A 25,357-nucleotide genomic window follows, 5' to 3' on the forward strand; every position below is an offset into this window, starting at 1 on the left:
AGAATCATGAGAGAAGCATGGGAAATCCTCTCTTCCAACGACACCCTATCGCCTGCTCCGACCTGGTGTAATTTGTTTGTAGCGGTAAAGCAGTTTTTTTTCAGGTGCTATTTTCTGATCGTTGGGAAGGGATACAAAATGACCTCATTAATACGAGCTTGACTACATTAGCATGCTATTTGCGTTATTAATCTGTGCGCTTGTTTGTTCCCGCACGCCAGGCCTCTGAACATTCTGTGCAAGTAAATGCGGGAGCTACTACAGTGTTAATGACCTCTAGCTCCCGCGTTTACTTTTAAGCATTAGGGCCAGTGTTAGGGAGATGTTTTTTTAGTAAATGAATTGTTTGCTTGCTTTGTCCCTTGGTCCATTACTGACCACTCTTTTCTGCTCACGAGCAGCTTGTGAACCCTTCCCTTTCACTACCTTTCTTCTCTGTGAACTGTTATGTTACAGTGTATTTCAACACGGCAGGTTGCTCTGATCCGCTTGGGATGAAGTCCCACCTGATTTCCAACAAACAGATCACGGCGTCCAGCATGTACAAGACCTGGGGGATCGATGCTCTCAGCTGGTACCCACACTACGCTCGCCTGGACAAGCTGGGAAAGAGCAACGCCTGGAGCGCTCTGAGCAACAGTCCCTCGGAATGGCTGCAGGTATGTCTGTTTTACCGTAAATGACAGCTGTCAGGGTAGCCTGCGGATTTTCTTTTTCAGAAGACAGCTGGGAAGTACTTGTAGAGCAGTGCTACAAATGAAAGGGTTGATATTCAAAAGTGATTTAGGGGTCCTTTGACTAAGGTGTGCCGCAAAATGGCCTGCGCTGGTGTAGACGCGTGTATTGGATCTGCGAAGGTCCGTTTTTTCAGCATGCCTGCAAAAAAGGCCTTTTTTTTGGTCGAAAATGGACGTGCGGCAAAATAAAAATTGGCGCGCGTCCATTTTGGGTCTGAGACCTTACCACCTCCCGTTGACCTAGCGGTAAATTGTCTTGTGTTAACTGGGCAGTGATGGTCTACCCGCGTACAATGCCGATTACCGCCTGGATAGCACCACGTGCCGGAAAATTTCAGGCGCGCTTAGTGGACGCACATAAAAACTGAAATTACCACCCTGGCCACGCGGTAACCGGGTGGCAGTTCAAAATTGACGCATGTAGGATGTACGTACGCGCCTACGTGGCTTAGTAAAAGGGCCCCTTAATTGGGTAGGAGAGGCCCCTTCCCAGTTAAATTGCATGTGTGGGGCGGCTCTTAACTGGAGGTGCCGCTGAATATCAGCACTGACCGCTAAACATGATGCTAGCTATTTTGTGGGTTGTCCTGTGGTGGAGTTGACACTTATATCGCTGAAGTGCTAATCCACAAAGCTTACCATGTTTGCAATGTTTCTGCATTACACGCTAAATAGCGTTTGCTTTAAGTACATAAGTATTGCCATACTGGGAAAGACCAAAGGTCCATCAAGCCCAGCATCCTGTTTCCAACAGTGGCCAATCCAGGTCACAAATACCTGGCAAGATCACAAAAATGTACAAAACATTTTATGCTGCTTATCCCAGAAATAGTGGATTTTCCCCAAGTCCATTTAATAACGGTCTATGGACTTTTCCTTTAGGAAGCCGTCCAAACCTTTTTTAAACTCCGCTAAGCTAACTGCCTTTACCATATTCTCTGGCAACGAATTCCAGAGTTTAATTACACGTTGAGTGAAGAAACATTTTCTCCGATTCGTTTAAAATTTACTACATTGTAGCTTCATCGCATGCCCCCTAGTCCTAGTATTTTTGGAAAGCGTGAACAGACGCTTCACATCTACCCGTTCAACTCCACTCATTATTTTATAGACCTGTATCATATCTCCCCTCAGCTGCCTTTTCTCCAAGCTGAAGAGCCCTAGCCGCTTTAGCCTTTCCTCATAGGGAAGTCGTCCCATCCCCTTTATCATTTTTGTCGCCCTTCTCTGCACCTTTTCTAATCCACTATATCTTTTTTTGAGATGCGGCGACCAGAATTGCACACAATATTCGAGGTGGTTGTACTGTTGTAGATGCAGAACATGTTTACATTTAACTGGTAAGAGCTCTATTGTGTCAGACCAAAGGTCCCCGAGGGTCATATATGGCAGTGGAGGAGTGGCCTAGTGGTTAGGGTGGTGGACTTTGGTCCTGGGGAACTGAGGAACTGAGTTCAATTCCCAGCACAGGCAGCTCCTTGTGACTCTGGGCAAGTCACTTAACCTTCCATTGCCTGCTACATTGAGCCTGCCATGAGTGGGAAAGCACGGGTTACAAATGTAACAAAAATAAAAATAAATAAATATGCAGTTATCACATGTACAAGCATTTCCCATTGGTCTGTCCTAACTGAAAAAGGGTTGAGACTCATTTTCCTATAGTCCTACAGCATTTAGAAAGGAAAACATACAGATTTTTCCAAATGTATTCACTGGATGCACCACTTGAAAATCTCATTGTGGTAGTGAATGTCACTCTTTGGGATGGGCTTCCCTTTTCATACTGTTGTGATGTACCAGCTGCTCCTTTCTACTTATGTGCCGGGTCTGGTACCACTAAACTAGTTGTAGAGTGGGGAGTGCCTTTCTTTGCTCCTGCTGGCATCACCAAACAGCTGCTAAAATCACAGTGAATTTATTTCCTGTTTCATATGTGTTACAGGAAGTAACCATTCTCTACTTCCTACTCCTGTGTGATGCTGGTGGCTAGAACGGATTGACCGAAGAAAGGAGCTGTCTTCTCTGCAGTGGATTTAGTGGTGATGGGCAGATAGAAGAAGGGGGTTGATGTGACCAGTTTGCAGCTGGGGGTAGGTGGGAGATGAGAGCTGGGGCTTGGCGATGAGCCTGATAGAGGGGGATGGGAGGAGAAGTACAGATATTGCTGGGGAGGAGGAGACACTTGGGCATATGCAGGAAAGGGGAAGATGGAGGGGCAGAGAGATGGATGCTGGGGTTAAGGATGAAGAAAGGTAGGGTAGTGGATGCTAAGGAAGTGGAGAAAGAACTATTGGAGAAGAGGTAGGGACAGGGCTGCTGAGGAAAGGGGAAAAAGAAGGCTACAAACTGTTTGAGGGATAAAAGGTGACATAGGTGAGAGAGGGTGGAAATAGGGGGGGGGGGGGTAAAAGGGGAAATGGGAACCTGAGTAAGGGGGTAAGATATAATAAAGGGATTGGAGATGGTAAGGAGATGAATAACAGGGACGAGATGAGAGGGAGAGATTGATGAGGCCTGGGAGGTGATGAATGCAGAGGTTGGAAAAGGGGATTGGAAAGTGAGTGAAATTCAGGGAATAGAAGGCTGGGGAAGGGATCAGAGAGGGATGGGGATAGGAGGAGAAGGGAGGAAAGCGTAGGAAGTGGAAAGCTGATACGTAGGTGAAAGAGGAGACAGGATTGTGAGGAGAAGGAGGGATGAAATCTAGTTACTGGTTGATAAAAAGGCAGATGAGAGAAATGGAGACAACAGTGAAACAGAAGGATCAGTGTTAGAGTCAGGCATTAGGAAGAAGACAGGACAGTGAAGAAACAGAAAATGGAAATGAGGTCCTGGAAAGGGACTTGGAGATAAGCAACAAAAGGAAATAGTAAAGAGGGACCAGAACCAACCCAACTGGAAAACTAAAATGATCACAAAACAAGGATATGATTTTAATTTTGATATTTAGAGAAAATGTACATGTCTTGTGTCTTGTTCCATAGTAAAGGAAGTGCATTTCACTGTTCACACTGATTTCTTTTGTTTTCCTTTCCTTTTTTTTTTTTGGTCTACATTATGTTTCTAGTTTGTAATCTCTCTCTGTTTTTTTTCTTGCTAAGTGATGACCTGTGTTTTCCTTGTGTAACAGGGGTGAGCGATTCAATTGGTACATTGGTTCTGTATAGGAATCTGTAGCAGTCCATCTTTTCCAGCTGGAAAAGAGCTCTTCACTACCTATGCTTAATGAAAGACCCGCACCCTGATCCCTGGAGATGTGTTGGTGCTCTAGAACATTTGCAATGCTAACTTTTTCTAGGTAGGGTTGGTGCAGTTTGAGTTCTTAACTTGGTGCTGCTATGGTACAGTAAGCTTCTGAAGGTTATTTGCAAGGTTTTGTCTTACATCACTGTGTAGCTGTTACTGATTTGACACAGAGTTTGTATGTGGAGTTGTCAAGTTCCAGGGGAGAGCAGTCCCTCTAGATGAATAATCAGTGATTGCACCTAAGGAGCTCTTGGCATCAGGTTGTTCCGACGTGGAGCTCATAAGATAAGTAACATCACTTTTCGAATTGTGTTGTGAATTTTTCATTCTTTATTCTAAAAAGCTGGCCTTTTCTGGTTTCTGTTATTGCCTGAAAAGTGTTCAGAGTATATTAAGTGGCTCATTTTCGAAAGAGAAGGACGTCCATCTTTCGACATAAATCGGAAGATGGACGTACTTCTCCAAGGGACGTCCAAATCGGTATAATCGAAACCCGATTTAGGATGTCTCCAACTGCACTCTGTTGCAAGGATGGCCAAAGTTCAAGGGGGTGCGTCGGAGGCATAGCGAAGGCGGGACTTGGGCATGCCTAACATTTGGACGTCTTTGACCCATAATTGAAAAAAACAAGGACGTCCCTGATGAACACTTGGACGTTTTCACCTGGACCTGTTTTTCTTACAACTAAGGCACAAAAAGGTGCCCAAAATGACCAGATGACCACTGGAGAGAATCTGGGATGATCTCCCATTACTCCCTCAGTGGTCACTAACCCCCTCCTACCCTCAAAAAACATCTTTCAAAATATGTTGTGCCAGCCTCAGATATCATACTCAGGTCCGTGACAGCGCATGCAGGTCCCTGGAGCAGTTTTAGTGGGTACTGCAGTGCACTTCAGACAGGCGGACCCAGGCCTATACACCCCCTACCTGTTACATTTGTGGAGGAAAAAGCAAGCCCTCCAAAACCCACCAGAAATCCACTGTACCCACATCTAGGTGCCCCCCTTCACCCGTAAGGTAGTGGTGTACAGTTGTGGGTAGTGGGTTTTGGGGGGCTCAGCACACAAGGTAAGGGAGCTATGTACCTGGGAGCAATTTATGAAGTCCACTGCAGTGCCTCTTAGAGTGCCTGTTATTGTTAAATTGCTGCCTTTACAGATAAGTGAATGTTTGGAAATAATGCATATAATTATTCATGCGAATTTGCACAGCTTTTGATAATTAAAAAAGTAAGAATATTGATAAAGAAATAAGGGGATTATATGAGGATTTGCTCCACACCATTTCGCCTGTGCGAGAGAACAATATTGTTCATATGGTTGTGAGAAGCAGCTAATCTGATTTTCCTCATGTACCAAATGGTATGTTGCTAAATCCTGCTTGTGATATAAATGTTTGGGACATTAATTATTTGCTTTGATTATTAGTCCCCACAGTGTGCTATTTGGGTGATATTTCATTTAAGAGCATCTTAGGGTGCCTTGGCATGTCAGGGGGACCAGTGCACTACAAATGCTGGCTCCTCCCACGACCAAATGGCTTGTATTAGATGTTTTTGACATGGACGTCTTTGGTTTCGAAAATTGCCAAAAGTCAGAAACGCCCATGTCTAGGGACGTCCAAATCTAGGGAAGTCCAGATTTAAGGATTTGGACGTCCCTGATGGTATTTTTGAAACGAGAGATGGACGTCCATCTTGTTTCGAAAATATGGGTTTCCTCAACCCTGTATTTCGCCATTTTGCAAGGACGTCCAAATCGCAACTTGGATGTCCCTTTCAAAAGTGCCCCTCTAAGTAACACTGATAGCACATGTTGCACTTTATCACTAAAGAGAGCGTTCGTTGCCCAATGAATGAAGTCCTATGTCACCCGTCAGTGGTCTTGACGGACTATTTTGTGGGTGCGTGAATCTCTGAGGGCACTCCTCTCAGTACACAAAATATTGTATATGCAATGGTTGAAGTAGTACATTTTCCTGGTTCTAGTGGGTATCAGGAATTTTACCAGTAAAATAGGGGATCTTTTTTTTTTTTTTTTTTTGAGTTGCAAAGTGAAACATTCTACTTCTGCTATGTTGGGAGAGTTTTATTGGGTGATCTGAGAATTCCCATGTGAATGAATAATTACATACAATTGACTTGTCTGTGAGTACTGGTACTCCTCACTCTAGACCTCGGAAGTGTGCAGCTAGGTCCTGCCAGCTGCCAGCACCAGAGGGCTCAACCCTGGTGGAATGAACTGGACATTTTTGTTTTGCATGTGGCTTGACTTCATTAGGTTGTTTGACTTTGGGCCCTAGGATGCTGTCATGAAAGCTTTTTTTTTTCTCTCTCCCCTGCCCTCCCCACCATGTCCAGCGATTCTTCCCTCCCCTCCATGTCCAGCGATTCTCCTCTTCCCTGCCCTCCCATCCGTGTCCCGCGATTCTCTCCTCTACTGTCCTCCCATCCCATCCATGTCCATCAATTCTCCTCTGCCCTGCCCTCCCCTTCCTCCCTCCCCTCGATGTCCCGCGATTCTCTCCTCTACTGTCCTCCCATCCCATCCATTCTCCTCTGCCCTGCCCTCCCCTCCCCTTCCCTTGCTCTCTCCCTCCCTCCCCTCGCGATTCTCTCCACCCTTCGATTTGTACCTGAACGTTCTCTGGCTGGCTGGCGCTGGCTTCCCTCCCCTCTCACTGTTCCGCCCTCTGACGTCATCACGTTTTGACGCGATGGCAAAGCAATGAGTGGTTATGGATGTTATGAACCCAGGCATCCAGACGTAGAATGTTGGAGGTACAAATTATTATATAGGATAATATATAAATATATGTGGTTAATGTATTTTCATGATTTTGTAATAAACTTAATTGCTTGGCTGCTGTTAATTTGCTGTCTCTCACTCCTAACCACTTTACTCCCTGATTGTAGCTCTGAGGAGGGAGGGGCGCTGGACTCCGGTGTGCTGGGGGGGGGGGGGGGGTGTCATCTCATCCATCGCCTCAAGCAGCAGATTGGCTTGAGCTGCCCATGACCAGGCCTTGTGGGGGTCCTTTTATTAAGGTGCACTGAAAAATGACCTGAGCTAGTGTAGGCGTGTGTTTTGGATGCACACCGATCCATTTTTCAGCGCACCTTAAAAAAATGCCTTTTTAAAAATTTTTTAGACCAAAATAGACGTGCGGCAAAATGAAAAGTGGTGTGCGTCCATTTTGGCTCTGAGACCTTACTGCCACCCATTAATTTAGCAGTAAGGTCTCATGTGTTAACAGGGCGGTAATGGTCTATACACATACAATGCCTTTTACCGCCCGGTTAGCGCTGCGCAGCGGAAAATAAAAATTATTTTCCAGTGCGCATAGTGGGCACACATAAAAAATGAAATTACCGCCCGGACCATGCTGTAGCCGAGCGGTAATTCCAAATTGAAGAGCGCTGGGGCACATGTAGACGCCTACGCAGCTTTATAAAGGGGTCCCTTGGTTCTGTTATGGCAGAAAAAGGTGTAACTTTTGGGAATGCCCAAGTCCCGCTTAAAACACCCCCCCCAACACACCCCCTTGAAATTTGGATGAACCTGCGGAGAAAAATGTCTCAAATAAAAGTTTTGAAAATCGCAAGTTAGATGTTCTGGCAAGAAAAATGGCCTTTTGCCATTTTATGAGCACCTATGTCTGTTATTTTACTGGATGCTTATTCTTTGATTTCTCTGGTCTTGCAGCTTCTTTCTCAGCATAGCTGCCCTTCCCCCCCTTTACTTAGTTATTCCTCCTTTCTTCATTTTATTCCAGCTCAGTCCTAACCAGCATTAGGATTTTGACAGCCTGAGCCTTCACTCCAGAGGCGTAGCTACGTGGGGCCACGGGGGCATGGGCCCCCACAGATTACGCCCTGGCCCCCTCTACATTTGACCCCGCCCGCTGCCGCATCAGGTACCTTGTTTGCTGGCAGGGGTCCACAAACCCCGCCAGCCGAAGAGTCTTCTGTGCTGGTCGACTCCAGCGCCTTCATTGTGTGATCATCTGCTTCTGACGCCTTACGTCCTGCACCATGCATGCAGCCCCATGCAGGACGTAAGGCATCAGAAGCAGATGATCACACAACGAAGGCGCTGGAGTCGACCGGCGCTGAAGAAGACTCTTTGGCTGGCGGGGATTAGGGACCCCTGCCAGCAAACAAGGTACCTGATGCGGCGGCAGCGGGGCAGGGGTTGGGCGGGTGGCGGGGGTTTTTTTTGCGGTTGCGGTAGTGGTGGGTGGGGGGAGGCAGCTAAACAGTGCCCCCCACCTTGGGCTCTGCCCCCCCCCCTCCCCGCCGAGGTCTGGCTACGCCCCTGCTTCATTCACAATTATTTGGGGATTTTTTTGGGATTTCTCATATTGCAGGAGACCTGTCCTTTTCACCACTATTCTTAGGCCGTTCTCCAAGCCTCCTTCCAGAATCCTGTTATCTTTCACGCTAAATCCAGCCACCAGATGGCAGCCTTAGTGACTGCAGTATTCCTTCCCCTCCAGGACTTGTGAATGCTACTTTCACAGTTGGGGCAGCCCCAGCCCATCCAGCAAGTGGAGGATCAGACCAGAAACCTTTCACATGGCAGTGCGCAGCACCAGAACCCAGCAACCAAGCCGGGCCCTCTCCCTCTTTTTCATTCTCTCTGCATGTTTTGTTCGTTCTGGGAAATCCCTGCTTGTTCACCTTTCATGATTTCCTTATCTGCCTTTTTAAATAAAGTGATTGGTGTAGAAGAAAATGGACAGGCTGAGGCATCACAATCACACCTGAGTAAGTGAGCATGCTTTTCTGCGTTCCCCTCTGGAATATAGCAGGGGTGAGACTCAAGTGACTCTGCCACACAGCTGAAGAAACTTTGGTGCCTTCCTTGGCAAGGCCCTGGGAAGTGGAATAGTGGGGAGGAGCTTTTGAGCTACAGTATATTGTACTGCTAGAGAGACAAACCTTTGATGGGAGAGAGAAATAATAATGTGGACAAATTATATACCACAGCAACGGCTTCCATTACTGAGAATGAGGAACACTGGTCCATTTTGTTGGAAGAACAGTGTGTCTCTTCAAAATTTTAACTACTTCCAGGGGGAATGAGTGACTCATTGACTCCAAATTAGGACTTGGGAGATAATGATGGTATTTAATAGATTAGCATCCCCCCCCCCCCCCCCTTTTCCTTAGCTGCTTCTCCGTCTGCTGGATGACAAGGATGTTGTCTTACCTCTGTTTCATCTTCAGCCTTGAGTACTTCTAGCTCAGTGTCAAACTGAAATTGTATAGGGCAGGCTGGGACTCCTCATAAAATACAGACAGCGGGTAGTAAAAAGGTCAAAAGGAGAACTTTATTTCTGTACAAAGGGAGATAAACAGGCTCGTTTCTTCATAGGTTCTGCACCCTCAAATGCAATCCTTGTACTCTGTCCCCAACTGTTCCATACTTCACTATATACTGTTTTCCCTCATGAATCAGGGCCCTAGTAGCTTGTGCGCTGAAAAAATGGCTTGCGGTAGTGTAGGCGCGGGTTTTGGGCGCATGCCAATCCATTTTTTAGCGTGCCTGTTAAAAAAAAAAAGGCCTTTTTTTATTTTGCCAAAAATGGACGTGCAGCAAAATGAAAATTGCTGCGTTTCCATTTTGGGTCTGAGACCTTACCTGGCGGTAAAGACTCACGCGGTAACTGGGCGGTAATGTCCTATGTGTGCCAAATGCCACTTGGCGCGCGTCCGTTACGTGCTCCTGAAAATAAGAAATATTTTTCAGACGTGCGTATTGGACGCCCTCCAAAATTGAAATTACTGTAAGAGCCACGCGGTAGTCTGGTGGTAACTCCATTTTGGCGCGCGTCGGGCGCGTGTAGATGCTTACACTTCTTTTAACTTAAGTTCCAAGGAACGACTCCTATCTTACTGGAACCTCTTCTTCACACAAACTCAGGGTAGCAACGTCCATTGAAGGCCACTCCACTTCCTCAGGCCTTCCTTAGGTATTACAGCCTACAGGACACGCTGGAAGGATCCTTGGTATCAGAACCTTCCTTTCCAGAGGCCTCTTACTTTTGGACCTTCCTCCTGGAAGCCTCTACAACAGTGGCGTAGCCAGACCTCGGCGGGGGGGGGGGGGGGGCAGAGCCCGAGGTGGGGAGCACTGTTTAGCTGCCTCCCCCCGCCGCTGCCGCATCAGGTACCTTGTTTGCTGGCATGGGTCTCCAATCTCCGCCAGCCGAAGAGTTTTCTTCAGTGCAGGTCGACTCTGGCGCCTTCGTTGTGGGATCATCTGTTTCTGACGCCTTATGTTCTGCACTGTGCATGTAGCCCCATGCAGGACGTAAGGCGTCAGAAACAGATGATCCCACAACGAAGGTACCAGAGTCGACCGGCGCTGAAGAAAACTCTTTGGCTGGCGGGGATTGGGGAGCCCTGCCAACAAACAAGGTACCTGCGGCAGGGCGGGCGGCGACGGCAGGGGGGGGGGGGTCAAATGTAGAGGGGGCCAGGGCGTAATCTGTGGGGGCCCATGCCCCCGTGGCCCCACATACCTACACCCCTGCTCTACATTGGGGCCTCACTGGTTCTAAACTTTCTCAGAGCATTTAACCTTCCTTCCCTCTGAGCCCAGCCCTTCTGACCCAGGACCTGTTTTGGCAGTTTATCACCACTCAGGCAGCTAAACTGTGTCCTTTTAACGCCACCTGCTGTAAGGTGGCTAACCTGCACCTTCAGTAAGGGAGTGTTCCTAGGGACGCATGCCGCTTTACCACTCTCTCCTTCACAGGTTGCAAACCGATCATGTTTTCAGGATATTCCTAATAAATATACACAAGAAATTTGCCTTATCTATGTAGGTAGTCCTGCAGATTGCACTGCTTTGCTGGCCTCCAGAATTGTAGGCTGACACCTATGCTCTTAAGGAGTTGGGTTTTCAGGATATCTACAATGACTATGTATGAATTAGGTTTGCTTGCCCTTAGTCTCTGATGTATGCAGATACATTCATGCATAGTCTGGACTACTGAGAGGGAGGGGGGGGCGGAATTCCCCGGGGCCCGTGCTCCAAGGGGGTTCCTAGTGCCGGCAAACTTCTTCCTGCCTGCCTGCTTGCTTCTGGGTCTGTCTCTCTCCTGCTCCTGTGTGCCAGGTCCTGGATGATTGTATTAACAGGATATATCGAGTGACCCTGGTTATCCTGTTAATGCAATCATCTGGGTCCCAGCACACAGGAGCAGGAGACAATAGGCCATCAAACCTCCTTGAGTCAGACACAGGAGGGTAAGGGGCGGGTGGGGGCAGCGGCCAAGGTAGGGGAGCGGTCTCTCGGCCGCCTTGTGCATATCATTGTGGCTATTCTGAAAACCTGACTGGTAAAGGGGCAGAAGTGCTGTTTAAGTACAATATTTGTTTTTCTTTTTCTCTCCCCTCTCCTTTCTCCCATTCCAGTCCTTATCTGCAAATTGTCTCCCTTTTTCTTTTTCAGCTGTCTGACCTTTTGATCCCTGCCTCTTTATCACCTTCACTTGGCATGCTGGTGCACTTCTGCCAGCCCAGCTATCCTTCATCTCGCCAAGAAGCTGTCTTCATGGTCTGTCATTTCCTATAAGATCCAGGCACCGATATGCTTCATGTTTGGGTTTTTTCTTCTTCCCTTTGTTTCTTTGAATGGCTATATCTTAGTGCTCTGTGATCACAGCGTACAGAAGGGAATTCTCTGTGGAGGGATAAAGTTACTGGGGTTGTGATGTTCACTGCTAACGCCTCCCTCATGTTTGCATTCTGGCTTTGTGCTCTTGGTTCCTGGTATGGATCCACTTTTAAAAAATGAAAACAATGAACTCATTCAGAAAGATATAAACAGGATGGAGTCGGTCCAGAGGGCGGCTACTGAAATGCTCAGTGGTCTTCGTCGTAAAACATATGAGGACAGACTTGAAGTTCTTAGTATATACAGTGGGGGAAATAAGTATTTGATCCCTTGCTGATTTTGTAAGTTTGCCCACTGACAAAGACATGAGCAGCCCATAATTGAAGGGTAGGTTATTGGTAACAGTGAGAGATAGCACATCACAAATTAAATCCGGAAAATCACATTGTGGAAAGTATATGAATTTATTTGCATTCTGCAGAGGGAAATAAGTATTTGATCCCCCACCAACCAGTAAGAGATCTGGCCCCTACAGACCAGGTAGATGCTCTAAATCAACTCGTTACCTGCATGACAGACAGCTGTCGGCAATGGTCACCTGTATGAAAGACATCTGTCCACAGACTCAGTGAATCAGTCAGACTCTAACCTCTACAAAATGGCCAAGAGCAAGGAGCTGTCTAAGGATGTCAGGGACAAGATCATACACCTGCACAAGGCTGGAATGGGCTACCAAACCATCAGTAAGACGCTGGGCGAGAAGGAGACAACTGTTGGTGCCATAGTAAGAAAATGGAAGAAGTACAAAATGACTGTCAATCGACAAAGATCTGGGGCTCCACGCAAAATCTCACCTTGTGGGGTATCCTTGATCATGAGGAAGGTTAGAAATCAGCCTACAACTACAAGGGGGGAACTTGTCAATGATCTCAAGGCAGCTGGGACCACTGTCACCACGAAAACCATTGGTAACACATTACGACATAACGGATTGCAATCCTGCAGTGCCCGCAAGGTCCCCCTGCTCCGGAAGGCACATGTGACAGCCCGTCTGAAGTTTGCCAGTGAACACCTGGATGATGCCGAGAGTGATTGGGAGAAGGTGCTGTGGTCAGATGAGACAAAAATTGAGCTCTTTGGCATGAACTCAACTCGCCGTGTTTGGAGGAAGAGAAATGCTGCCTATGACCCAAAGAACACCGTCCCCACTGTCAAGCATGGAGGTGGAAATGTTATGTTTTGCGGGTGTTTCTCTGCTAAGGGCACAGGACTACTTCACCGCATCAATGGGAGAATGGATGGGGCCATGTACCGTACAATTCTGAGTGACAACCTCCTTCCCTCCGCCAGGGCCTTAAAAATGGGTCGTGGCTGGGTCTTCCAGCACGACAATGACCCAAAACATACAGCCAAGGCAACAAAGGAGTGGCTCAGGAAGAAGCACATTAGGGTCATGGAGTGGCCTAGCCAGTCACCAGACCTTAATCCCATTGAAAACTTATGGAGGGAGCTGAAGATGCGAGTTGCCAAGCGACAGCCCAGAACTCTTAATGATTTAGAGATGATCTGCAAAGAGGAGTGGACCAAAATTCCTCCTGACATGTGTGCAAACCTCATCATCAACTACAGAAGACGTCTGACCGCTGTGCTTGCCAACAAGGGTTTTGCCACCAAGTATTAGGTCTTGTTTGCCAGAGGGATTAAATACTTATTTCCCTCTGCAGAATGCAAATAATTCATATACTTTCCACAATGTGATTTTCCGGATTTAATTTGTGATGTGCTATCTCTCACTGTTACCAATAACCTACCCTTCAATTATGGGCTGCTCATGTCTTTGTCAGTGGGCAAACTTACAAAATCAGCAAGGGATCAAATACTTATTTCCCCCACTGTATACAGTTGGAAGAAAGGTGGGAAAGGGAATGTATGATAGAGACATTTAATTACCTCTGTGGCATAAATGCACAGGAGACAAGTCTCTTTCAACTGAAAGGAAGCTCTGAAATGAGGGGGCATAGGTTGAAGGTGAAAGGGGACAGACTCAGGAGTAACCTAAGGAAATACTTCTTCATAAGGGTGGCGAATGCGTGAAATGCCCCCCCCCCCCCCCCCCCCGAGAAAGTGATAAGTACATAAGTAATGCCACACTGGGAAAAGACCAAGGGTCCATCGCGCCCAGCATCTGTCCATGACAGCGGCCAATCCAGGCCAAGGGCACCTGGCCAGCTTCCCAAAGGTACAAACATTCTATACATGTTATTCCTGGAATTGTGGATTTTTCTAAAGTCCATTTAGTAGTGGTTTATGGACTTGTCCTTTAGGAAACCGTCTAACCCCTTTTTAAACTCTGCTAAGCTAACCGCCTTCACTATCTGAATTTAAGAAAGCTTGGGATAGGTACATAGGATCTGGGAGAAGAAGGGATAGTAGATAACATGGATGGGCGGACTGGATAGGCCATATGCTCTTTATTTGCCTTCTGCACTCAATCTGCAGCACCTCATTACCTCTCTACCCTCATCTCCCCTTATATTCCCGCCCGTAACCTCCGCTCACAGGACAAATCCCTCCTCTCAACACCCTTCTCCACCACCACCAATTCCAGGCTCCGCCCATTCTGCCTCGCATCACCTTACGCTTGGAATAAACTTCCTGAACCCCTACGCCAAGCCCCCCTCCTTACCCATCTTCAAATCATTGCTCAAAGCCCACCTCTTCAATATTGCTTTCGGCACCTAACCTTTACACCTTTGTACCTTTCATGTAATCGGGAATGCCCCAAATTGACTACCCCTACTTGACTGACTCTACACTTGTCCATTAGATTGTAAGCTCTTTGAGCAGGGATTGTCCTTCTGTGTTAAAATTGTACAGCGCTGCGTAACCCTGGCAGCGCTTTAGAAATGTTAAGTAGTAGTAAGTAGTGTGTTTCTATGAATGTTTGCACTTGGCGCATAGCAAATAATGATCAGGGATTCCACAAGCTTCCGTGATGCTCAGATTTTTGCAGAAGGTCAACAGAATCTCCACATTCCAAATAGTCCGACACCATACAAGTTATGTATCAGCTTCGAGTCATTAAACATACATTTAATAAAACTTATGATATAACAAAAAAACATTATTCACTAATGCCACATTCTGTCTTTGTGAGTGTGAACTACTATGACTTGCTCTAGATGTTAAACAAATATCTGATACCTGCGTTATATTTGTGCGGCTTGGGAATTATATCCCAGGATTTTTCACTTCAGGCCTTCAAAATGCCAATTTCAAGGGCCACAAATGCGCTCATTAAACTACTTTTTTTTTTAAGGAGTAAATGAAATATGCAGCTTAGCCTAATTCTTGGACTAGGCATGCACAGTTATATTTGAAGAACATTTGCGGTGGATATCATAGAAACCAGGCCTGTTTCATAGTAACATAGTAGATGACGGCAGAGAAAGACCTGTACGGGCCATCCAGTCTGCCCAACAAGATAAACTCATGTGTGCTACTTTTTGTGTATGCCTTACCTTGATTTGTATCCGTCATTTCCAGGGCACAGACCGTAGAAGTCTGCCCAGCACTAGCCCTGCCTCCTAACCACTAGCCCCGCCTTCCCCACCGGCTCTGCCACCCAATCTCCACTAAGCTTCTGAGGATCCATTCAAGATTCTTTTATGTTTATCCCACGCATTTTTGAATTCCGTTACCGTTTTCATCTCCACCACCTCCCTTGGCATTCCAAGTATCCACCACTCTCTCCCAGAAAAAATACTTCCTGACATTTTTCTTGAGTCTGCCCCCCTTCAATCTCATTTCATGTCCTCTCGTTCTACCACCTTCCCATCTCCGGAAAGGGTTCGTTTGCGGATTAATACCTTTCAAATATTTGAACGTCTGTATCATATCACCCCTGTTTCTCCTTTTCTCCAGAGTATACATGTTTAGTTCAGCAAGTCTCTCCTCATACGTCTTGTAACGCAAATCCCATACCATTCTCGTAGCTTTTCTTTGCACCGCTTCAATTCGTTTTACATCCTTAACAAGATACGGCCTCCAAAACTGAACACAATACTCCAGGCGGGGCCTCACCAACGACTTATACAGGGGCATCAACACCTCCTTTCTTCTGCTGGTCACACCTCTCTCTGTACAGCCAAGCAACCTTCTAGCTACGGCTACGGCCACTGCCTTGTCACACTGTTTCGTCACCTTCAGATCCTGTTATTATCACCCCAAAATCCCTCTCCCTGTCTGTACATGTCAGACTCTTACCGCCTAACACATACGTCTCCCATGGATTTCTACTCCCTAAGTGCATCACTTTGCATTTCTTTTTTTTTTTTTTTTGTTACATTTGTACCCCGCGCTTTCCCACTCATTCTTCGCATTGAATTTTAATTTCCAAACCTTAGACCATTCTTCTAGCTTCTGCATATCCTTTTTCATGTTTTCCACTCCCTTCGGGGTGTCCACTCTGTTACAAATCTTGGTATCATCCACAAAAAGGCAAACATTACCTTCTAACCCTTCGGCTATGCCACTCACAAATATATTGAACAGAATCGGCCCCAGCACCGATCTCTGAGGCACTCCACTACTCACCTTTCCCTCATCCGAGCAAATTTCATTAACCACCACCCTCTTGCGTCTGTCCGTCAACCAGTTCCTAATCCAGTTCACCACGTCAGGTCCTATCTTCAACCTGTCCAGTTTATTTAAGAACCTCCTGTGGGGAACCGTGTCAAAAGCTTTGCTGAAATCTAAGTAGACTATGTCTATAGCACATCCACGATTCAGTTCTCCGGTCACCCAGTCAAAGAATTCAATGAGATTCGTTTGGCACGATTTACCTTTGTTAAAACCATGTTGTCTCGGATCTTGCAACTTATTGGCTTCCAGGAAATTCAGTATCCTTTCCTTCAGCATCGCTTCCATTACTTTTCCAATAACCAAAGTGAGGCTTACCGGCCTGTAGTTTCCAGCTTCTTCCCTATCACCACTTTTGTGAAGAGGGACCACATCCGCTGTTCTCCAGTCCCGCGGAACCTCTCCCTTCTCCAAGGATTTATTAAACAAATCTTCAAGAGGACCCGCCAGAATCTCTCTGAGCTCCCTCAATATCCTGGGGTGGATCCCGTCCGGTCCCATGGCCTTGTCCACCTTTAGATTTTCAAGTTGTTCATACACACTCTCTTCCGTGAACTGCGCTCTATCCACCTCATTCTCATATGTACTTTTGCCAGTCAATCATGGTCCTTCTCCAGGATTTTCTTCTGTGAAAACAGAACAAAAGTATCTATTTAGCAAATTTGCTTTTTCTTCATCATAGCGGTTCGCAGCATCTTTCAGTCTCACAATTCCCTTTTTAGTCATTCTCCTTTCACTAATATACATAAAGAAATTTTTGTCACCCCTCCTTACATTTCTAGCCAGATGTATCTCTCTGAGCCTGGAGGACCAGAGCAAGGGAACCCTGACTCTATAGAAACCCCTTTACTAATTAGACCCACCACAGCAATCTCCATGTGTAGAAAACTATCCAGAATGTATGTGCAAAGCAGGGGTGTAGCCAGACTTTGACGGGAGTGGGGTCCAGAGCCCAAGGTGAGGGAGCACATTTTACCCCCCCCCCCCCCGCCATTTTTGACCCCCCCCCACCGCCGCTGCCACCACCACCTTTGACCCCCACTGGCGCCAACCCTCCCCCGCCGTTGGGTACCTTTGCTGGCAGGGGTCCCCAACCCCTGCCAGCCGAAGTCCTCTTCTCCAGCGCGGCCGCGTTGCTGATCTGCAAGGCTTCTGTTTCTGTGTACGTGCAGGACATCAGACTCACAGAAACAGAAGCCTTACAGATCAGCAATGCAGCCGCGCCGGAGAAGAGGACTTCGGCTGGCAGGAGTTGGGGACCCCCGCCAGCAAAGGTACCCGATGGCAGCGGGAGGGGAGGGTTGGCGGGGGGGGGGGGGGCAGGGCCAAATCTACTGGGGCCCATGCCCCTGTGGCCCCATGTAGCTACGCCCCTGGTGCAAAGATGAATTCCACCTTTTATTCCCTTGTGTGGTGGTTACTTGAATCTCAAAACCCAGAAGGAGGGTAGTGTATGCTCAGAACTTTGTCTACCCTGGCTTTATGAAATCCTTCTGATAGACTCTGTCTATAACCCTGCACTACTAGAATGACTCGGAAATCTTTTAGGGGATGAAGGAGAGCAATCAGCAGCAAAGAAGGAAATCACTTACAATACCATACTGGCTTCTAAGGATCTGTAAGATGGTATAATAGAATTGTCAATGTGGAAGGTTGCAGCCCAGCATGGAAGGAATGTGTTAGCTCAATGAATCCCATCTTTTTCTGTTTTTGATCTTCTTTTGAGCTGTTACCAAAAATCAGGGCAGCCGAGAGGAGGGGGCGGGAGGGCCAAAATTCACTGGGCCCGGGTCTCCAGGGGGGCCCGGCGCTGGGGTCTCTCTCTCTCTCTTTCTCTTTCCTGCTCCTGACGGGACCCAGATGATCGCATCCCAACAGGAACTTGAGAGAGACAACTCCGGCATCGGGCCCCCCTTGGAGGCTGGAGAGGACCCGAAGGAGCAGACACAGTAGGCTGGCAGGTGGCCCTGCCAGCAGAAGACATATTCCTCCAGCGCCGCTCTTCTTCACAGTCTGCTGTGTTGCCTACAGTGGCTGATTTTCCCCTCAGGCCGCACATGCTCGCTTTTGAAACCGAGCATACGTGACCTGATAGAAAAAGCAGCCGCAGGGGCAGGCCATGCAGCAGAGAGAAGAAGAGCAGACTTCTGCTGGCGGGGCCTTGGGATCCCCGCCAGCCAAGGTATTACAGCTGCGGCAAGTAGGAAGGTGGTGATAGCGACAATCCTTGGGGTGGGGTGGCGGCAGTAACAATCCTTGGGGGGGGGGGTGTCATGTCCCCTACCTCAACGCAAGCGGCATCCTCGGGCTGCGCGGGGTCCCGTCGACACGCACACTTGACTGGTACAGCCCTTAGCGATGTGTGTGTAGTTCTTCTCTGGCTGCAGGCTTCTTGATTGCTTTGCTTCCATGCACCTGGGACTGCTCTCTCTCTGCCTGGCTTCCCTTGCTTCTCTCCTATTGGTCTTCCGGTTCCTCCTTGTCCTATGACTGTGCTCCTTCTTCCTGCTGGTCCCTGCTGATGTCAGACGCCAGCATTTTATCAGCTGAGCTCTTCCTGGACTCCATGCTTTGGCTTCTACTTTGGTAGGTGCTACTTGCTCAATAGTTTGCTTCTTCTCTACTTTGTCCCTCGTTGCTGACTTTGCCTGTGCCTGGATTACTCTCTTGACCTGCTGCCTGCCTATTGACTTTACCTGTGCCTGGATTACTCTCTTGACCTGCTGCCTGCCTATTGACTTTACCTGTGCCTGGATTACTCTCTTGACCTGCTGCCTGCCTATTGACTTTACCTGTACCTGGATTACTCTCTTGATCTGCTGCCTGCCTATTGACTTTGCCTGTACCTGGGTTATTTCCCTGGGCTGAAAATATCCCTCCCTTCAGGTACCAAAAGGGGCAAAAGAGTTAAAGCGCACATGAGAATTTCATTTTGAAATCCCCATGTGTACTTTGTACCTACTGTAACAGTGCAAAATCCTGAATGTTTTTTAGGGAGTCTCCCCTTTGCAGATTAACATGGAGGCATGCAGTCACTCTAAATTGGCAACAGTTAATATTGGCATGGCAATGAACAATCCTGAGAGATAATTGCAGTTCCCACTTCCACCCACTAGAGGTCACAGTAGTAACTGTAGATTATGGTGAAGAGGTGACTCTGGGAGGGAAAGGCAGTGTGGGAGTAAAAGAAGAAAATTCTAAAGATAGTCGTGATTATTACAAACATGGTTATTCTTTCTGCCCCTACCTCACTTTTGTTTTTGTTTAATTATATGTGACTAGTTCAAGTGGGAGTGTTCCATGCCATAAGGTGCCATGCAAATGGTGAACTGTTTGGCTGAAGGGAGACATCCTAACAATAGCGAATGGATGAGTGTCTAAGAAAGGGAAGTTGGAAAAAAAAGTGAGATGACTAATTGTGACATATTCCCACAATGGAAAATGTATTCTGGCAAAGAGGTCCCGTAGTCCCTCCAAGCAACTGGAAGGCTTTCTGGAAATGTGGCATTCAAGCCTAAATGCCAACTAAACCTGCAGACTGGATTTCATATACTCATTACACTAGGAGGTGGGGAGTTATCAACATGGGCTACCTTGAAGACAAGATATTTTGCCATAAGTCCTGCTGTTTTAGCACAGGGTCCCATTTTACACAATGAGACCCTGTGGCTGTGCTAAAATAGCAGACGAGGTAAAATAACCCATTTTAATAGTAGCCTTTGTTGATAACTTCCCCCCCTAACTTGGTATGGTCCTGAATGTAGTAGTATTAGGCTAGTTCCTAACAAATAAATAGGCAAATATTTAATTGTCTGCCCTTTTTATTTGAAAGTTAGAGGGTTCTGGCAGAATTAGTTTCCAGTAGTGACCTTTTAAATGGCCTCAGTCTGGAGGATTGTGACTTGTATTTTAATTATTGTTCCTGTTTTAATTTATGTTTCATTACTTAGTCAACTGGAAATTCCTTCCTCATATCTCCCTTACGCCTTTTCTTACTTTGGTAAATGGTTAACTAGGATATTGCTGAATCTGAAACCTTTATGTTTAGCACATCCTTGTAGTTTAAGCCGGTTAATCTTTATGCTTTAAGAGAAGGAAAGAGGGTGGGATTCAATATACTGCCCTTTAACTCTTGGTGAAAAGTGAAATCCTGGAATTCTGATGTTTGGTTTTTTTTACAAGAATCTGGCTGCAAAAAAAAAAGGTTATTGGACATAATTCTAGGAATTTATCCTCACCTTGGTTTAATGATCAGCTTAGAGTTCTTAAGAGATCTACGAGGAAAGCCGAAATGATTTGAAGCAGAGAAAAATCTCCAGCAATAGGGCTGTTTGGAGGAAGCTAGCTGGTGACTATAAAACAGCGATCTTAGACGCCAAGAAGGATTATTTCTCCCAGTTATTGTTAAAGTTCCTAATACATCTAGGGCTGTTTTTTTCGTCAAGTAAAAAACTGTTTACAGCTTCTCAGGGTACCTCAAAACCTCTATTTCTACGTTAAGGGCCCTGTTTACTAAGATGCATTAGCGTTTTTCACGCGCCTACAATTAGCGCCCACGCTAACTGTGTAGGTGCCTATAGGAATATTGTAGGCACGTACACAGTTAACGCGCGTTCATGGTTAATGTGCGTTTAAAAATGCTAATGTGCCTATGACGCGGCTTAGTAAACCGAGCCCTAAGTTGTCAAGTGTTATCTGATTTTTTTTTTTCCATGAGAAAATTGTTAAGATACGAGCTGGATTAGATGTACAATGTGATAAGCCTATTGGTCACAATTTCTCTTTGCCATTGTCCAATCAATTTACTGGTGGTATTCAAAATGTTTCAGTGAGCTCATTGAGGGGATTTTCTCTGGAAGAGCTAGTTGATATGACTAGTTCTCTTCGTCCTTCTGCCTCATTGCTAGATCCATGACCTTCGGTCTTATTGATGAATGTCAAGGAAGTTGCTGTTCAGTCTTTTTTGCCATTGATTAATGAATCATTGAGCTTTATCTCTTTCCTACTGACTGGAAAACTGCAGTTGTGCGTCTGAGTCTCAAGAAAGCTTGTCTTTATCGAAGTGTGTCTGGAAATTATAGGCCAGTTTCAAATTTACCTTTTTTGTATAAGATTTTGGAGAAATCTGTATTAAGTCGATTGCTTGACTTTATAGAAGATCATGAATTGTCTGATTTACAGTCAGGCTTCAGGAAATTCCATATCATGGAGACTGTTCTACTAGATATTGTTGATGATTGTTGGAGGTATCTTGATAAGGGGACTGATGTTCTGTTAGTATTATCAGATTTAAGTGCTTCTGTTGACACTCTGGATCACTCTATTTTATTGTCTATATTATCTGAGATGGGTGTTTGTGGCATGGCCTTACTTTGGTTTATATCTTTTTTGGAAGGTAGAAATCAGCGGATTCTTGTTGGATCAGATCTTTCAGAATCAGAACCCAAGCCTTTTCTGTTTGGAGTGTTTGCCTAAGACCCCATCGGGGCAGGACAAATACCTGGCTCTTTACTTCAATCTCTAGGAAGCCAAAGGAAAGAAATCCACTCACATACCACCAATAAAAAGATATAGATCAAAGGCCTTTGGGAGAGACAACGGAGGGTCTCACATAATGGCAGTGAGGCAACCCAGAACTGTCTCAAAATCCCTCAGATCCTCTGCTCTTTTATTAGAAATGCATTAAGCCGTAGATCAACTGGTTACATCACAAATCTTGGGACACAAACGTTGAAAAAATGCATTGGCCAGATTGTATTCTGCTTACATCTGCAAGTTAAGGGGTTCAGGGTACTTTCCAAAACTGCTAGTGGTTCCAATAAAAATCTAACATTTATAGGAATGCGGAACTATCATACATTATTCCATGCATCATCTGTGTGCTCAGACACCTTCGTACATCACATTCACTTCCCTGTTCTCTTCCAAACTTGTTTATGTCTAATAAAAGTTTCCTGTGTCTGGTAAAGACAGCATTTAGTAATTTTCCATCTTATTTACTATACTAACATTTAACCTGTAATATTCATTTCTATGAATGGGGCGGGGGAGACGGACAGACAGGGACACACCGTTATTTTCAAATATAACCTTAATATCATCAGGAGTACTTGAGGGTGCTCTTTTATCATCTCTATTGTTTAATCTATATGTTAGACCTGTTGTTGATATTGCCTTGGGTTATGGGGTTCATATTCACACTTTTGCTGTTACATAGTAACATAGTAGATGACGGCAGAAAAAGATCTACATGGTCCATCCAGTCTGCCCAACAAGATAACTCATATGTGCTAATTTTGTGTATACCCTACTTTGATTTGTACCTGTCCTCTTCAGGGCACAGACCGTATAAGTCTGCCCAGCATGCCTCCCAACCACCAGCCCCACCTCCCAACCACTGGCTCTGGCACAGACCGTATAAGTCTGCCCAGCACTATCCCCGCCTCCCACCACCGGCTCTGGCACAGACTGTATAAGTCTGCCCAGCACTATCCCCGCCTCCCAACCACCAGCCCCACCTCCCACCACCGGCTCTGGCACAGACCGTATAAGTCTGCCCAGCACTGTCCCCGCCTCCCAACCACCAGCCCCGCCTCTCACCACCGGCTCTGGCACAGACTGTATAAGTCTGCCCAGCACTATCCCCGCCTCCCAACCACCAGTCCCAATTGATATCCAATTGTATGTTCCTCTAGGTGTTTCTTAAGATGATCAATTAGATAAACTGTTTTCTTGTTTAAACGCTATAAAGAATTGGATGACTGTGAGCAAACTTTAGCTGAATACGGCAACAACAGAATTTCTGTGGGTTCGTAGAGAAAGCTGCTGTTACCCTCGTCCTATATTATAGAAGGGATGCACCCTATTAGCTAAGGATCATGGACAGAGTTTGGGAGTTGATTTGGATGCTGGGCTTTCATTTGAACTCCTGTTCTTTTTATTACCTTTTGTCAGCTTCGCTTGATATGTTTTTGTTTTCATGCTCTGATTTTGCACAGTTAGTGTATGCTTTTGTAATTTTCACTCATTGATTATTGCAGTGCTTTGTTTGTGGGTTTGCCTTCTGGAAATCTAAAAAGATTTCAACAGGTGCAAAATGCAGCTGCTAGTCTCTTATCCAATTCCGCTATGCTTGTTATTCCTATTCTTTTGTTTCCGCATTGTCTCGCAACATAACACAAACAAATTCAACACCATTAACACACCAAAATTGAATCTTCCAATTTCGGACACCCTAAAAATTCTTGGAGTTACCATTGACCGACACCTAACACTTGAGAGTCACACGAAAAACACAACCAAGAAGATGTTCCATTCAATGTGGAAATTGAAAAGAGTAAAACCTTTCTTCCCAAGGGCCGTCTTCCGCAACCTGGTACAATCAATGGTACTCAGCCATCTAGATTACTGCAATGCACTCTACGCTGGTTGTAAAGAGCAAATAATCAAGAAGCTTCAAACAGCTCAGAACACTGCAGCTAGACTCATATTCGGTAAAACAAAATATGAAAGTGCTAAACCCCTGCAAGAAAAGCTACACTGGCTCCCACTCAAAGAACGGATCATGTTCAAAATATGCACCCTAGTTCACAAAATCATCCATGGAGATGCCCCAGCATACATGCCAGACCTGAAAGACCTACCACCCAGGAATGCTAAAAAATCGTCCCGCACATTCCTTAATCTTCACTTCCCCAACTGTAAAGGTCTAAAATACAAACTAACGCATGCGTCAACCTTCTCCTACCTGAGCACACAATTCTGGAACGCGCTGCCGTGCAACTTAAAAACGATCTATGAACTAACTAACTTCCGCAAACTACTGAAGACACATCTCTTCAACAAGGCACACCACAAAGATCAACAAATATGAACTCCTAAACGTATATCCAGAATTGCCTTACAACATTTGCTTGTTAACTACCATCATGTTTTTAGTTATCATGTTACTCTAGACCCTTCTATAATACTAAATGTATATTTTCTTTCATCTTTCCACTATTCATGATTTATTGTAAGCCACATTGAGCCTGCAAAGAGGTGGGAAAATGTGGGATACAAATGCAATAAATAAAAATAAAAATTGGTTACCTGTTGAGAAGCGCTGTTTTTATAAGTTGTTGGTTTTGGCTTTCAAAGTTTTTCACCTTACAGTGCCAAAATATTTTTTGAAAAAGCTGCCTGTTTATGTATCTAGTCGTTCCTTACGTTTTCAAAATGAGAGACGTTTTTCTCTTCCTTCTGTTAACTCTTTTTTTAGATGTGAATATTCTTGGCTTTCTGGCTTTTCTGTGGAAATAGCATTCCTTTATATATTAGGAACACTGATGACATTTTATAATTCCGTAGAAGTATTAAAACCTTTTTGTTTAGCCTTAGGCTGTTTTATTTTTTGGATTTAAGAACACTTAAATGACTATTTGATTGTAGGCTAATTATCACGGATCCTAACTGTACCACTGAAATCAGTATCAACCAAAAACGGACTGTGAGATCTGAGTTCACTTGTTTATAAATGTGGGGGAAAAGTCTCATCAATCACCAGGTCTTACTTCTTAAGTCAAAGACCTCTCTGGTGATGAGTTTTTAATTTATTTATTTTATTTTATTGCATTTGTATCCCACATTTTCCCACCTATTTGCGGGCTCAGTGTGGCTTACAATACATTGTAATGATGGAAGTACAATTTGTTACAACACAATTATGGTTACATTGTGAGGGGTTAAGTTAAAACAAGGTCCAGGTATCGTTAAGGGGAATAAAACAATGGAGAAGAGCGACTGAACAATAGACGAACAACGGATACTGATAGGGCAACAGAACATTAGCAAGAGAACGTTCGGGCTTAATATTTTTTACCTGTAAAATTAAGGTTTAAATGTGTTAAAGTTACGGGGGATAATAGTACAGAAGAGAATGTATTGATGCATTGTTAACAGTGTGTGTGGACTTCATGTGTTTTGATCTTTTCGATAGATTTTTTCAAAGAGATGAGTCTTTAATAGTTTGCGGAAGTCGGTTAGTTCATAGTTCGTTTTCAGGTTTCGTGGTAGTTTATTCTAGAATTGTGTGCTCATATAAGAAAAGGTTGATGCGTGCAGC

General features: G+C 45.5%; 1 protein-coding gene across 2 annotated transcripts in view; it reads left to right on the forward strand.

The window, feature by feature from the left end:
* Positions 1-25,357, forward strand: part of MFGE8 (milk fat globule-EGF factor 8 protein) — a 158,199-nt gene that overhangs the window by 117,727 nt on the left and 15,115 nt on the right. The window contains exon 8 of one of the 2 annotated variants that reach the window (XM_030189697.1): positions 457-659. In XM_030189697.1, coding sequence (XP_030045557.1) covers positions 457-659 — 203 coding nt within the window. The remainder of the gene's footprint in view (positions 1-456; positions 660-25,357) is intronic. The other variant, XM_030189698.1, reaches the window with a different exon arrangement.

The sequence above is a fragment of the Microcaecilia unicolor genome, chromosome 1, assembly GCF_901765095.1.
Source record: "Microcaecilia unicolor chromosome 1, aMicUni1.1, whole genome shotgun sequence".
Lineage (NCBI taxonomy): Eukaryota > Metazoa > Chordata > Amphibia > Gymnophiona > Siphonopidae > Microcaecilia > Microcaecilia unicolor.